Source organism: Primulina huaijiensis, chromosome 17 (assembly GCF_012295235.1).
Source record: "Primulina huaijiensis isolate GDHJ02 chromosome 17, ASM1229523v2, whole genome shotgun sequence".
Lineage (NCBI taxonomy): Eukaryota > Viridiplantae > Streptophyta > Magnoliopsida > Lamiales > Gesneriaceae > Primulina > Primulina huaijiensis.
In genome coordinates this window covers 2009067-2021565 of record NC_133322.1, presented here as the reverse complement: position 1 = coordinate 2021565, position 12499 = coordinate 2009067, and the positions used below count along the sequence as shown (strand labels likewise).

At 33.3% G+C, this 12499-nt stretch overlaps 2 protein-coding genes across 2 annotated transcripts; both read right to left on the bottom strand.

Moving 5' to 3' along the window:
* Positions 1 to 282: 282 nt before the first annotated feature.
* LOC140962815 (polygalacturonase inhibitor 1-like) lies at positions 283 to 1564 on the bottom strand. Its single transcript, XM_073421831.1, has one exon. The coding sequence runs from the start codon at positions 1536 to 1538 to the stop codon at positions 537 to 539; it is 1002 nt and encodes a 333-aa protein (XP_073277932.1). The 5' UTR covers positions 1539 to 1564; the 3' UTR covers positions 283 to 536.
* A 4538-nt stretch (positions 1565 to 6102) lies between these two features.
* Positions 6103 to 9744, bottom strand: LOC140962812 (O-fucosyltransferase 20-like). The gene is made up of 6 exons (XM_073421829.1): positions 8833 to 9744; positions 8301 to 8469; positions 7521 to 7610; positions 7136 to 7419; positions 6786 to 7044; positions 6103 to 6669 (listed from the first exon to the last, which is right to left on the bottom strand). The coding sequence occupies exons 1-6, from the start codon at positions 9426 to 9428 to the stop codon at positions 6430 to 6432; spliced, it is 1638 nt and encodes a 545-aa protein (XP_073277930.1). The 5' UTR covers positions 9429 to 9744; the 3' UTR covers positions 6103 to 6429.
* Positions 9745 to 12499: the final 2755 nt, after the last annotated feature.

The following is a 12499-nucleotide window of genomic DNA, read 5'->3' as shown; positions in this document are numbered from 1 at the left end:
CATGATTATAAATATAAATTTATTGTTAACAGGATAAAAAATGAACAAAAAAATGTAATTTTCACTTTTTCCCTCAATGGAAACAAACTCATTATCATCAAGTTAATTTACTCTAAGTAAAAAAATGAATGAAATGAGAATTCTTTTGGCAAAAGATCAATTTCAGATTATTCAAAAACAATATGAAAGTTTTAATATTTTATTTCTTTAAAATATTGAATCATCATATTACTATAATTAACGTCGGCACGCAAAAGTTTGTGCTTTTTTGAGTAATATGTATACTTAATAAGGTTCAATCTTAAAATTCTCTGGAAAATGAAAATCAAATACATAACTGATTATTACAAAATTTTTGCGAAAAACAAAAGATAATTATTACACAATTTTAAATAAGGTTCAATCTTAAAATTCTCTGGAAAATGAAAATCAAATACATTATTACACAATTTTTGCGAAAAACAAAATATGATTATTACACAATTTTAAATTGTGTTTATTCGGGACATGGATCATAAAATGAAATTCTATAATCATCATTTGCATGGATCCAATGGAGCCCCGCATAAGCATCGGTTATGAAAGAAAGATGTGTTATCCCAACTCTCTGATCTGTACCTTAGCTTCCACCCCGTCGGAATCTTCCCACACAATCTATTGTAACTTACATTCAAGAACTGCAAGAACACAGCATCAGTAATCTGTTCCGGAATCGTCCCGTAAATCTTATTATGGGACACATCAAGAATATCCAGCGACTCAGTGAAACTCACTTTCGAGAAATCGAACTCGAAATTATTCCTCGAAATGTCGATTGTATTCGTGGCCTTTCCTTTGCCAAAGAACACCGAAGCATCACCCGATAGATTGTTTCTGGAAATGTCGACGGAAGAAAAGTTCACATTCGCCAAACTAGCAGGAATTTCACCCGACAACTTGTTATGAGACAGATCAAGAACAGGAAACTCAGCAGTAGCCGGTATGTGACCGAAAGATTCTGGTATCGGCCCGGTCAATTGGTTTCTGCTAAAGTCGAATCCTCTAAGATACGGAAGCGTTGCAAGAATAGGCGGGATAGAGCCCGATAAACGGTTAAATGAGAGATCAAGAAGCACCAGGCTTTTAAGGTTTGCAAGAAAACTAGGAATAGGACCTGAGATATTTGTCCAACTTATAGTTAAAGACCTTAAATTCCGCAAGTCTCCAATCTTGGGTGGGATCTCACCAACAAGATTCGGAATCTTGTGCAGCCTGAGAACAGTCAAATGTTGAAGATCCCCAAGAGAAGAAGGGATTGTTCCATTGAGATCTTCGTAAGGTGCTATGTCAAGGCCGGTAACATAGTTCGTGGTTTCGTCGCACTGGACACCGTACCACGTGCAACAATCGAATATGGGATCCCATGTGGCGAAAGGGTTTGCTGGATATGAGAAGCTATGTTTGAACGCAAGAAGTGCAGCTTTGTCTTTCGGGTGACAAAGTTCTGCGCTAGAATAATGTGTGGATAATATAAGAAATAGAATTGGTAATATTATCATTTTGTGTTTGTGATATTTTAGTATAGGCACATGGGACTTTTGGGGTTTATAAATAGTTTTTTTTTGGGTCATGCGAGTTGGGTTAACACGCATGTTTCGTCAAAGATATAGGGCTGGTTTTGTGCTGTTTCTGCATGTTGAGGGTGTTGATTTATGGGACTTTTTTTCATACCAATATTTAAGTTGAATTTTTTTGTATAAGAAAATAAAATAATTTTTAAAGCTAAAACAACATATATATTAAAATATTCATATTATATTATTATATTATCATATAATATACAAATCATTTTCTCTTTATATAAATACAGAATTCCATAGTATAGCAGCCATCACAATTATTGATCACCAATGATCTGATTAATGACTTGGAAATTTCAACGTTTCTAGTTTAGTCAAGAAACGCGTCTCTCTCAGTTACATATCTGAACTTGGAATTATATAATTTATATTTATATTTTGTCAATGGTGTGAGACGATCTCACGGGTCATATTTGTGAGACGGATCTCTTATTTGGGTCATTCATGAAAAAATATTACTTTTTATGCTAAAAGTATTACTTTTTATTGTGAATATGAGTAGGGTTGACCCGTCTCACAGATTAAGATCCGTGAGACGGTCTCACATGAGACCCACTCTTGTATTTTACTATTTTGAACGATTACAACTGGATTTGAACGATTAGAAATTCTGATTTCGTTTTAAAATTAGGTCTTTGATATTAAATGGACTATAAACCATCGATAACTTGAAATTATTTTTAAAATTGTGCATGTTCAGACATTTTTCTTTATTAAAAATAACAATTTTAGAATATGAATAAATAAAACATCAAACTGTCTGCATTCTCATAAAAAGACTTATTATGATATTACACGCACGAGCTGAAAATTGTAATAAACGGTAAGATCATAGATTTGCTTCTAATTCTATCCCTAAAGATAATTCAAGAGGAAAATTATCTAAGCTCATATATAGAACTCCAAAAAAATTAATTTAGCTGATGTGTGACATCTAGCATATTATTTCACGCTTAAAATAAATAACTGGAATTTGAAGTTTACAAAACACTAGCAGGAGGTCCATAAGAGCAGTCAAACGCATAAATGTGTGCCAGAACTCCGATATCATATTAACATCATAGATTTGGGTGTAACACCACCCCGAAAGCTAGTTGAAGCTTCAAGTGGTAATGATTATCCAAATCCATATATATAACTCCTAAGAATTTAATTTAGTTGATGTAAAATATCTAACAAATAGGTACTAATCTAGACAGGGTGCCGAAATTGATATCCAATATTTCTAACATTTTCATCACGATGTTTCAAAAAATCAACCGAGTTGCCAAAGCACTCTTAAATATTGTGTAATGATTTTGCATAGGGGTGGAAAAAAATGACGAATTTTCAGTATACCAAGGTTACCGTACCGAAAAATACCGAATTTATCGAAATTTTTGGCAAAACGAAATTTTCGGTACGGTATGGTACCGATACCGAAATATTCGGTACGGTAACGGTATGGAATTTGAATTTTTTGGTATATACCATAATAATATATATATTAAAAAAATATAATATTTTTAAATAATATAGTTAAATTTTTAAAAAATATAAGGTATGTTTTGTATAAAATGATATATATCGATATCATACCAAACAAAAGAATTTAACTTCTGTTTGGACTCATAATGTTTGAATTGTCCAAATCAAAGTTCAATGAAACAACTCGACTCATAGTTGAGAATTTAAACTGTTGAGAAGTCTTATCTCTGTAGCCTAATCTTATAGCTAGCTAGAGGACTGGATGATGAGCTTCGACTTGTTGAAAAGTTGACATGCTTCAGAAATCACATGACCTCAGACATTGTTGAAAAGATAGCGGATGAAGAAGTCGCACATGCTGCGGTTGAAGTTTATTGGTATTCATTGATGTTTTGGATCTCCAGACACATGTTGCAGTTGGTGTTTATTGTCTAGATGAATTTGTTTTGTATATATATTTAGTGGTCTCTTTGACTGTCTTGAGAGATTTGTATAGTATTGATAATCATTAGCTTTGAAATTACAACAGAATGAATTTTTTTGCATATATTTTCGGTATGACGGTAATTTTGCATATCGTCCACGGTGTACTTCACTCAAATCGCACGGGCCCACATGATTTTGGTTATTTGAAAGTCATCGAATGGTTATTACGTGTAACAGATAAAATCCAACGGTATAAAATAGGTTGATCCAATATATCGATCGGTTCAATATGTATATTTGATCCAACTTGTTCCTCACAATTTTCCCCAGAAACATTCTTCTTCACATCACGAAAATACTTGAAAATTAAGATACTACCTCGTCAACGCACAAACATGGGTTTCTTGTCAAATCTGTTCAGTATATCTGATATAAAAAAAAAAGAAAACCATGAAAGTGAAGAATAAAGGGAAATCACCTCGTCCTCCGATCCCGGCGGCCGGTTTCTTATTTCCCACTGAACTCGCAAATGTCACGATTGTATACTTGGCGTTGTTTGTATATTTTAATTCGTACGATGCTTCTTTCTTTAGATCGATCATCATTTTCCTTTGTACCAATCAGATAAATTAATGATATTTCAGTGATCGATGATGTTGAAAATGTCAATAAACCCTAATAGTAATTAGTAGCCACAGTGCCGCCAATTAACATTTCAACAAATTTGTAAAAAGTGTCAAAATAGTTTGTTTATTTCTATGGTTTGTGTAGGTTAGGTTATGATTTTTTTTTCTACTAGTGTTTACGTAACACCAGACGTTAATGCTAAAAAGTAATGAAATGACACGAAAAATGATAAATAAATAATTATCATCATAGAGGAAGCTGGTTGAAAATTGACACATACATCACCCCGATTTCCAAGTGGGTCCTTCCATTTTAATTATAGAAAACTAAAAAATAATAAAGAAATTATACTAGCTAATTTTGCGTTTCGTTTTTAAAAACCAACATTATCCTAATAACAAAAGAGCAGGACCTTTTTGAAAATTTGCTCAAAATTTATTATATAGAAAAATAGAATCTTTATTATTTTAGTCGATGAAATTTTCCACGTTTCCTGGCGGTCAAGAACATAATTTTCTTGATTAAGTTAGTGATGCAGCTAACATATTTGATATTAGAGACTCAATCAGTGTTCTAAAAACGGTATATGGCAAGTAGACGGCCGTCCACTGCTTAGGCTTTTTTTTTACTTAAATATTTATTTTTTTTTGTTTGTTTCTGAATTTCTTCAAAAATTCATTTATATCGGATTCAAACTCAAAATAAATACAAATTAATTGAAAAATATGGAAAATAAGTTTTAAAAAAATTTATATATATTACATTATGCAATCGCCTAAATGGCTTCTAAAAATCAGAACGGTGAGAGACTGTTCAGCTTCTAGGCGGTGCTTTTCAAACGCTAGACCCAATATATTAAGTTTTTTGAGATTTCATTCAATTGCCTTGTCAGAAAGATTGCATATTTTTTAATGAAATATTTGATCAAATGGGTGGTTCATTTATCGATTTGAAATTGGCCCTACACACTGGGAAAAAAAGTATCGATGGAGTCAACTAAAAATTTAAATTTGACCAAGGATGGAAATATTTTCTTGCCCATCAAGTTGATCTCTTTCAAGAATGAAGATCACTCCTATAAGTAGAGCCCCCATTTGCTCCTAAACCAACCAACTTAATTAACAAGCTAATCGAAGCAAATAACCACATCGCCCATCGAGCTTTTGTGTTGTTTTTGTATAAATACAGACATGTCATTCTTTTCATGGATTTTGAGGCTCTTCTTCAAGTCAATCAGTTCACAAAAATCCGATGATTCCAGTGTAAGCATTCGCCATAAGAAACTACCTTCTAATTCCTCGGAGGAAAAAGGTATACCAAAATCTCGGAATGTTCCAATTATAGTTCCATATTTCCCTACAAATTCCACGCGTTCGTGCCTGTAAAAAAAAAAAAAAAAGGAAACATAGGAGATCGTAAGCCCCGTTCGGTTGAAGTTCGAAACCTCCAAGCGTATAACTGTGAAATCGGCCAAGTAGCTCCGAATAAGCTGATCAAAGGCTCCACGCATGTCTCGGCCTAGCAGCGGGAATCCGGAGCGAACTTGTTACCAAGCCCGCATCTCTACGGTTTATGGCCCGGGGACTTTCCTGAGCGTAGCCTACATACGTAGGCACGATGCCCACACGCTTCGTCTCCTACGTGATAGTAATTTGTCATCCATATCTCCGTTTTAAAAGTTGAATTGTGATTTTAGCTTTTCGATGTGGGATGCATTAAACCCGTAAGGCCCACCAATAATGGTAACTTAATTCATATAATTTGAATTATTTTTTCATGATGTATTTATATTTTATCATGTTTTATATTATAAACCAACGCATAATTAGACTCAATTAATTTTTAAATTTACGAGTCATGCCTTTATTTTTCCGTCAATATCAAAGATACAACTTCAAAGCTAATTAAAATTTTGAGCTGATGCCCTTAACAAATGTCCGAGGAGCTATATTTTTCATTAGTACTTTAATGGCACTTTTTGATGAGTTAAACTTTTACATTCGTTCAAATGCAATATACCAAAAAATTAATAATAAATGTACAATAATTAATGGTATTGTGTGGGCTGTACATACTCGAAGAAGGGAACAAAAAGTTGGTTTTTGTGCCATGCATTGCTTCACAAGTGAATCTTTCTCTGCCCCCTTGAAAAAAACAATAAAAACTGAACTGCAGATTTGGCCTTTTAACACATACTTCAAATGCATCATGATCGAATCTTCACCAAAAATGATAAATCCTTGAAGGGTGCTTGACTTGGTTAGTTTAGGATTGGCAATATTTGAGTTCATCAGTCAGATTGACGTGTTGTTCCCGTACCATTGCACATACACTCGGGGATCGGATACTTTGTCACGTCCCTTCCGAATTTGCTCGTCCTGAGTTCAGGCTGTCCGAACGAATCTTGATGCAAGTTTAGTACGATTTTATTGAACTCGGCTTCAGGAAGAGATTGATTCATAAAGTATCGAAGCATGTGTCTTTTGTTTGGGATGATGGTCTTTTTGTGCCCTCCATATGCCCTATGTCCCTGTTTTCAAGAAAACGCGAGTAAATCACTCCACAGTTCCACCTAACACTAAAAGGGAATATAAGCCATCCCTTCATCTAAAGTAATGGGTTTGTCCCAGGAGATGGACTCAATACCTGGATGGCATGGCCCATATTTCCACCATGAGATGCCATGAATACATCACTATTTTCGGAAACTATATAATCAATAGCAGCCATTAAAGATGCCTTATTTGCAAATGCTTCAAGCTCCCCTGGCAATGCAAGGTCTTCCTTGGTGTAGAAATGAGGAAAATCTGTGGTTAATGGGAGTAAAGCTTGTTTTCCTCCCAATGGAATCCCACCAGCCCAGTAGATTCTTGTACTTTTTGGTGCCCGTAAAGCTTTAAGCAGTCTGTATACACAGTGAAATTAGAGTTTATCATATAACAGAATACATCCTACACAAAATGATTGATTGTCGCAAAGAATCCTAAAAGTAATACCTTGCTACTTCTAATGCATTCAAGGGGCAGAGGCCTAAAAGTTTTCTTTCTTGATATGTCATATTGGATCTTGAAGTCAAGAGATTTGGGCTTGTTTTTCTCTCATTATTTATCATTTCATCATATTCTTGGCCCAGTCCAGGGAGGCACCCAGTTCTAACCCATACATCCTTTTCCATTCGCAGATGAAGAGCGAGATACGGTCCTTTGCTTCTCATTCTGTCTGTTAGCTTGTTACCAACTTCTGATATATATGAGGCAAATCTCAATGCATGAAATGCCACCTACAAGTTTAATAGGATAGCATAATTAGATGTTAAATTTGAAGCAAACGATAAAGAAGAGAAGGGATCATCGTTGCAATGCATAAGGGTCGGGTCAATACCTTGCAGCGTAGCTTTTGAAGATCAGGAGGAAGGTCCTTAGAAAGCCTCGAGTCAAGACCACGTAAAATCAATACCCCATCCCTCCTTAGCTGCAGGACAAGAAACTTGCTTCATTTAGAATCACTTGCCATTTAAAAAGTAACAGAAACGTTAGAACCTCAATCTTTTCCTGTTAATCATTTTTTAAGTGTATACAAGGACATAGAAAGCAACAACGAGGATAAAACAAATCTTGGACAAGTATCTGCATTCAGCATAATCTGACAAAGGCATTGACACATAAAGTTCTAGCGAGAATCACCACTGGAATGGATGACTTTTTCCCATCTTTTTTACACGCTCAACTTTGGAGCCCATTCCTACATAAGCAATTTTTTCTAAAATATTTTTTGTAGAAAAAAAATACGGGTTGACCTCACTGGCTAGGTCGGTCTTTTGAATCAAGCAGGTGTAGACCAAGGGATCATTTCGATTGTGCAGACGTAGGAATCGTTGGCCACAGAATACAAACTTCTTGTCGAGCCAAGCGTCGGACAAGCAGAACTTTAGACAAAGAGTCCCACTAACAACTACAACTCATCGATCCAAGTCGCCATAATAAAAAATCAATGCATTGAAATTTCTAGTATTATAAAGCCATTTACACATCCTACAATACATCTTGAGAGAGATTATTACAATTTCATTGAAATTACTAGTTTTCTCTTTCTTAAGTGACAACTAAGCAACAAACAACTAAGACGGATGAACATATTTAGAGAAGTCATTCAGGATCTTACTCGTCTACGGTAACGTGAGCGAATCCACTCCGGTGACACGTGAAGAGGAGTACGCTTCTCCTCCACATGTCTTGATATCAAATGAGTAGACGGTAAGGATGAAACTATCCGAACATCGTTTGCCAAAACACTTTTGAAATGATCCAGGTCAAATATATCAGAAAATTCACTGCAACAGCCAGAAAAGCCACAGAACAGCTTACTTCCACAAACTAGAACATATAACACTGCTATCATGAAAGACACAATTCAATGTAGCTCAGTTTTATTGAAACCAAAATACTGGTGGGCTGTGCAAATGAAACAAAAAAATGTAGAAAGCTGAGCTACAATACCAAGACTTGTCATATCCAACTTACACTAACATGACCTCGTTCCAATGTATTCTTAATTCTTAAACAAACAAGAAAAAAAAATCAACTCTAAAATCCCCTTCTCATCTCACAAAAAAGAAAAATTAAAATTTTGCTCATAAATTTTCGAGGAAGGGTGAGTTTGGCCCCACAAATTAAGAAATGGCGGAGAAACAAACCTTTCGTCACCCCAAATTACATTAACTTGCAAAATGGGGACAACCAAAGATGCACCAAGAATTCTTGCAATAACAACAGCATCAACAACCTGATTCCTCTGCTGATTCATCCCACCTGAAACCACCACAATCAAATACTTTGCTCTCTCCTTTATAATCTCAACACTCTCTCTTCTGTATCCTGCACTAAATTCCAAACAAGGCCTATAACCAAACCCATTAGGCTGCTTCCAAAACTCACCATTTTCATCAATTTCAGCCACATTTTCATGAATATTTAGTCGAGAACTGAAAATCACACCAACCATTGGCGCTTTCTCTCGGAAAACAGCACAAGGGTTAGGTGAAAGAGGTATTGTGGGATCAAAACCGAACCAAATATTCAACATCCAAAGAAAAATAAGCACAGAAACCAAGAAAAGAAAAAATCTTGGACTTTTGAACAAACAACCGAGCTTGGAGATGAAGCTTTGCTTTTTCTTAGGAGAACGTAGCAATGACTCGAGAGATGACTGTGAAATGGAGTTGATAATTTGAGACGGGACAGAGATGAAACTCTGTTGGTTCTTCTTCTTGTTACTCTTTGAAACAGTCATTTCATACGTTGAAAAAATGCTCACTCTAGGAGCCTTTTATCTATTAAGTATAAAAAAATGTAGCAGCATTTTCTTGGGATTTTGGATTTCTTGGAAAGATTTCGGATAAAAAGAAAGAGGAGGTATGAAAGAGGGTTGTGGAGTAATGGATTGATGCTCGTTTTGCATTCGTTTCGTATTGAGCAATCAAACGTGAGAGTCAGAGGAGGTCTGCTGTGTCAGGTTTTGGTATATTTTCTTTTTCATGTTTGGGTTTAACGTTTTTTGAAGAAATATTTGTGATAGATCATACCTATAAATTGTGGCTTGCCAGAGAGAATAATGTGGAAAACATTTCACGTGTTTTACTAAATAAACCTATTTACTCTGAACTCCTTTGAAATTATGGATTTTTTTTCAAATTAAGCGTATGTTGAGCTTGTAAATCGAGCACAAGACCAAGTTTGGGCTTCTTTATTTGATTTAGATTATAAACATTTTTTTTATCGAATTAAATTTGAATTTTAACTCGTGTAATTTCATAAGTTTAGGTTACGTTAAGATTGATGGATTTTATTTAAAGACATGAGTTTGATTCGAGAAATTATTTAAATGATATATTTCAAATGACACTCAACTTTCGTGTATTTCAAATGCTCAACAGACTACGATTGAATGTTAACTCAAATACTCGTAGTCTCAAATATATCCATCAAAGCATAACATTATAGTCTAATTAGACATTCCTTGTATTGATATATCCAAATGAACTTCTCACATCCACCCTACTAATTGATTTTAGAGTGTGAATTTTAGTCATTGGTGATTCTTAAACATGGAAACTAGTGGACACATGCACTGACAGTATAAGTTTCTTCATTATGTGTTTTGACTTTTGGAAGCTCCAATAATGACCTCATCATCTTTTCATAAATTTTTTTTAAAAAAAATGTTCATAATTTATAGTTCTATCTCTATATATATATAAAACTTGATATGAGATAGAACTATAAATTATGAACATTTTTTTAAAAAAAAATTTATGAAAAGATGATATATATATATAAAAAAAAGACAAAGTCTCGAATTTGATATTCAATTATAACGTATAAATTATACAAATACACACATTTTATTTTAAAAAAAAATATTTCATTTTTCTTATGTCAGTCTCTTTGAAATCATCATTTTCTCACTAACTCCTCGAAATAATTGATTAACCTAAACTCCAACTAAAAACAATTCATCAAACCAACCACACGACTTTTGTGCAACTAATAGCGCTTTCCACATATCAATCATTTACCTCGATCGCTTTGCTTCGGTAACACGCTTTTAATATTTGTTGCAAATCCTTACCAACAAACAAATCAAACAACATTCATTCAATTTTCAATTAATTGTGAATTGCATTAAAATGTGTGAGTCAATCTTAGAATTATTGTCGATTAGTAATTAAAATGGCATATTAATATACCATTTGCATAAATTAAATATACTTAATTATTCTATTGCCATATATCTTTAAGAATGATTATATATTAAATGAAATAACATAAAATAATTAAGAATAAGTGAGCACGATATTAGCATTCACTCATATAATATTCTCATTGGTAATTACTAACCAACTAAATCACGAGATTAAAAAATTGGGACACAACGTTCGAACTACCACGTAAAAATTAATAATTTATAAAAATGTATTAATTTAGCTAAATATAAATTAATGGATTTAACAAATAGATACATACACGTTCAGATTTTTTTGTTAAGTTAGTGAATGGATGCAATACAATATGTGAAAAATATAGTGGTGAAATGGGCAAACATTTGACCAGTAATCGAGAGATTGATTCCTCCTATCAATATTTTTTCAAGTCAGCTTGTCGCGAAAATTTGTCCAATATGATTGACTTGACTAACGTGGTTTCCAAGCTAGCGTGTTAGTTCGATGATTTATCAAAAGTACGCTGATAGATAATGGTTGCAGATTTCATCGAGAATTGATATTTTTTAGAAAAATGCACGATTACTCCAACGATTGAAGGAAATGAGAATCGGCCTTGTTGAATGCAGAATATTTCAAACACCATGATCCAGGTGTGGATAAAAAAATGAAGAAAAAAAATATGATTTTTAATGAGTTATATTAAGTTTTTAATTCTTATTAATTGGAAGAGAAAATAACAGCTCCTCTCTTTGATGGCATCGTCGTAATTACATATGAACTATCTATTTCGTACGATGTAACATATTTTTGGAAGATAGTTATTGAAATAAGAATCCTCAACCGCTGAAATAATCAGTCGTTGGAGGATGATTTAATGGGTCAATTAATTAAATAATTGCGACGAAACCAAACTTAATCAGTGATTAATTATATCGTATTCCACCATATGGCAGCTCGGGAAGAACAGAGGAGATGACGAAGGAGTGGAACTACTATTCAAATTAAGACCGTTTCAAATTTTGTATTGAATTAGGAGTAAATTTGTATTATATCTTCCTACTCACACTTAAATTTGCATTTAGGTTCTGTCAAAAAATATTATTTGCTTTCACTCATTGATCCACAAAAAAATATGTTTATATTCCTTGAACTCACATGTCTTTTCTCGGATGAAAATCGATGAAAAATTTAAAATATGATATTAATATATTTTTTGAGTACCAATTGTTTTATATGTAATACTTATATATGATTTTTGAGTACTTGTTCATGTATAACAAATACTGATATTAATGACACGTTTGTCTTTTTTTGGATGAAAATCGATACAAAACATTAAAATTATGATACTAATATATGATATTTGAGTACAAACTATTTTAAGTCTGGTTCTAATATACGATTTTGTTAGAATCCAAAGATATGTAACAAATATTCATATTAATAAAGTTGTTTCAATTATATGCTCAAAATTTTATTTTTAATTTTTTGTACTTATTTTCAGCCAAGAAAAAGATCACGTGTGACTCAACGAGTTCAAACACATTTTTTTCTGCCAATATTTGGTATTCATGTTTGTGTACTCAAACATTATATATTATTACTAAATCTGAAACAATTGATAATTAAATATCATATA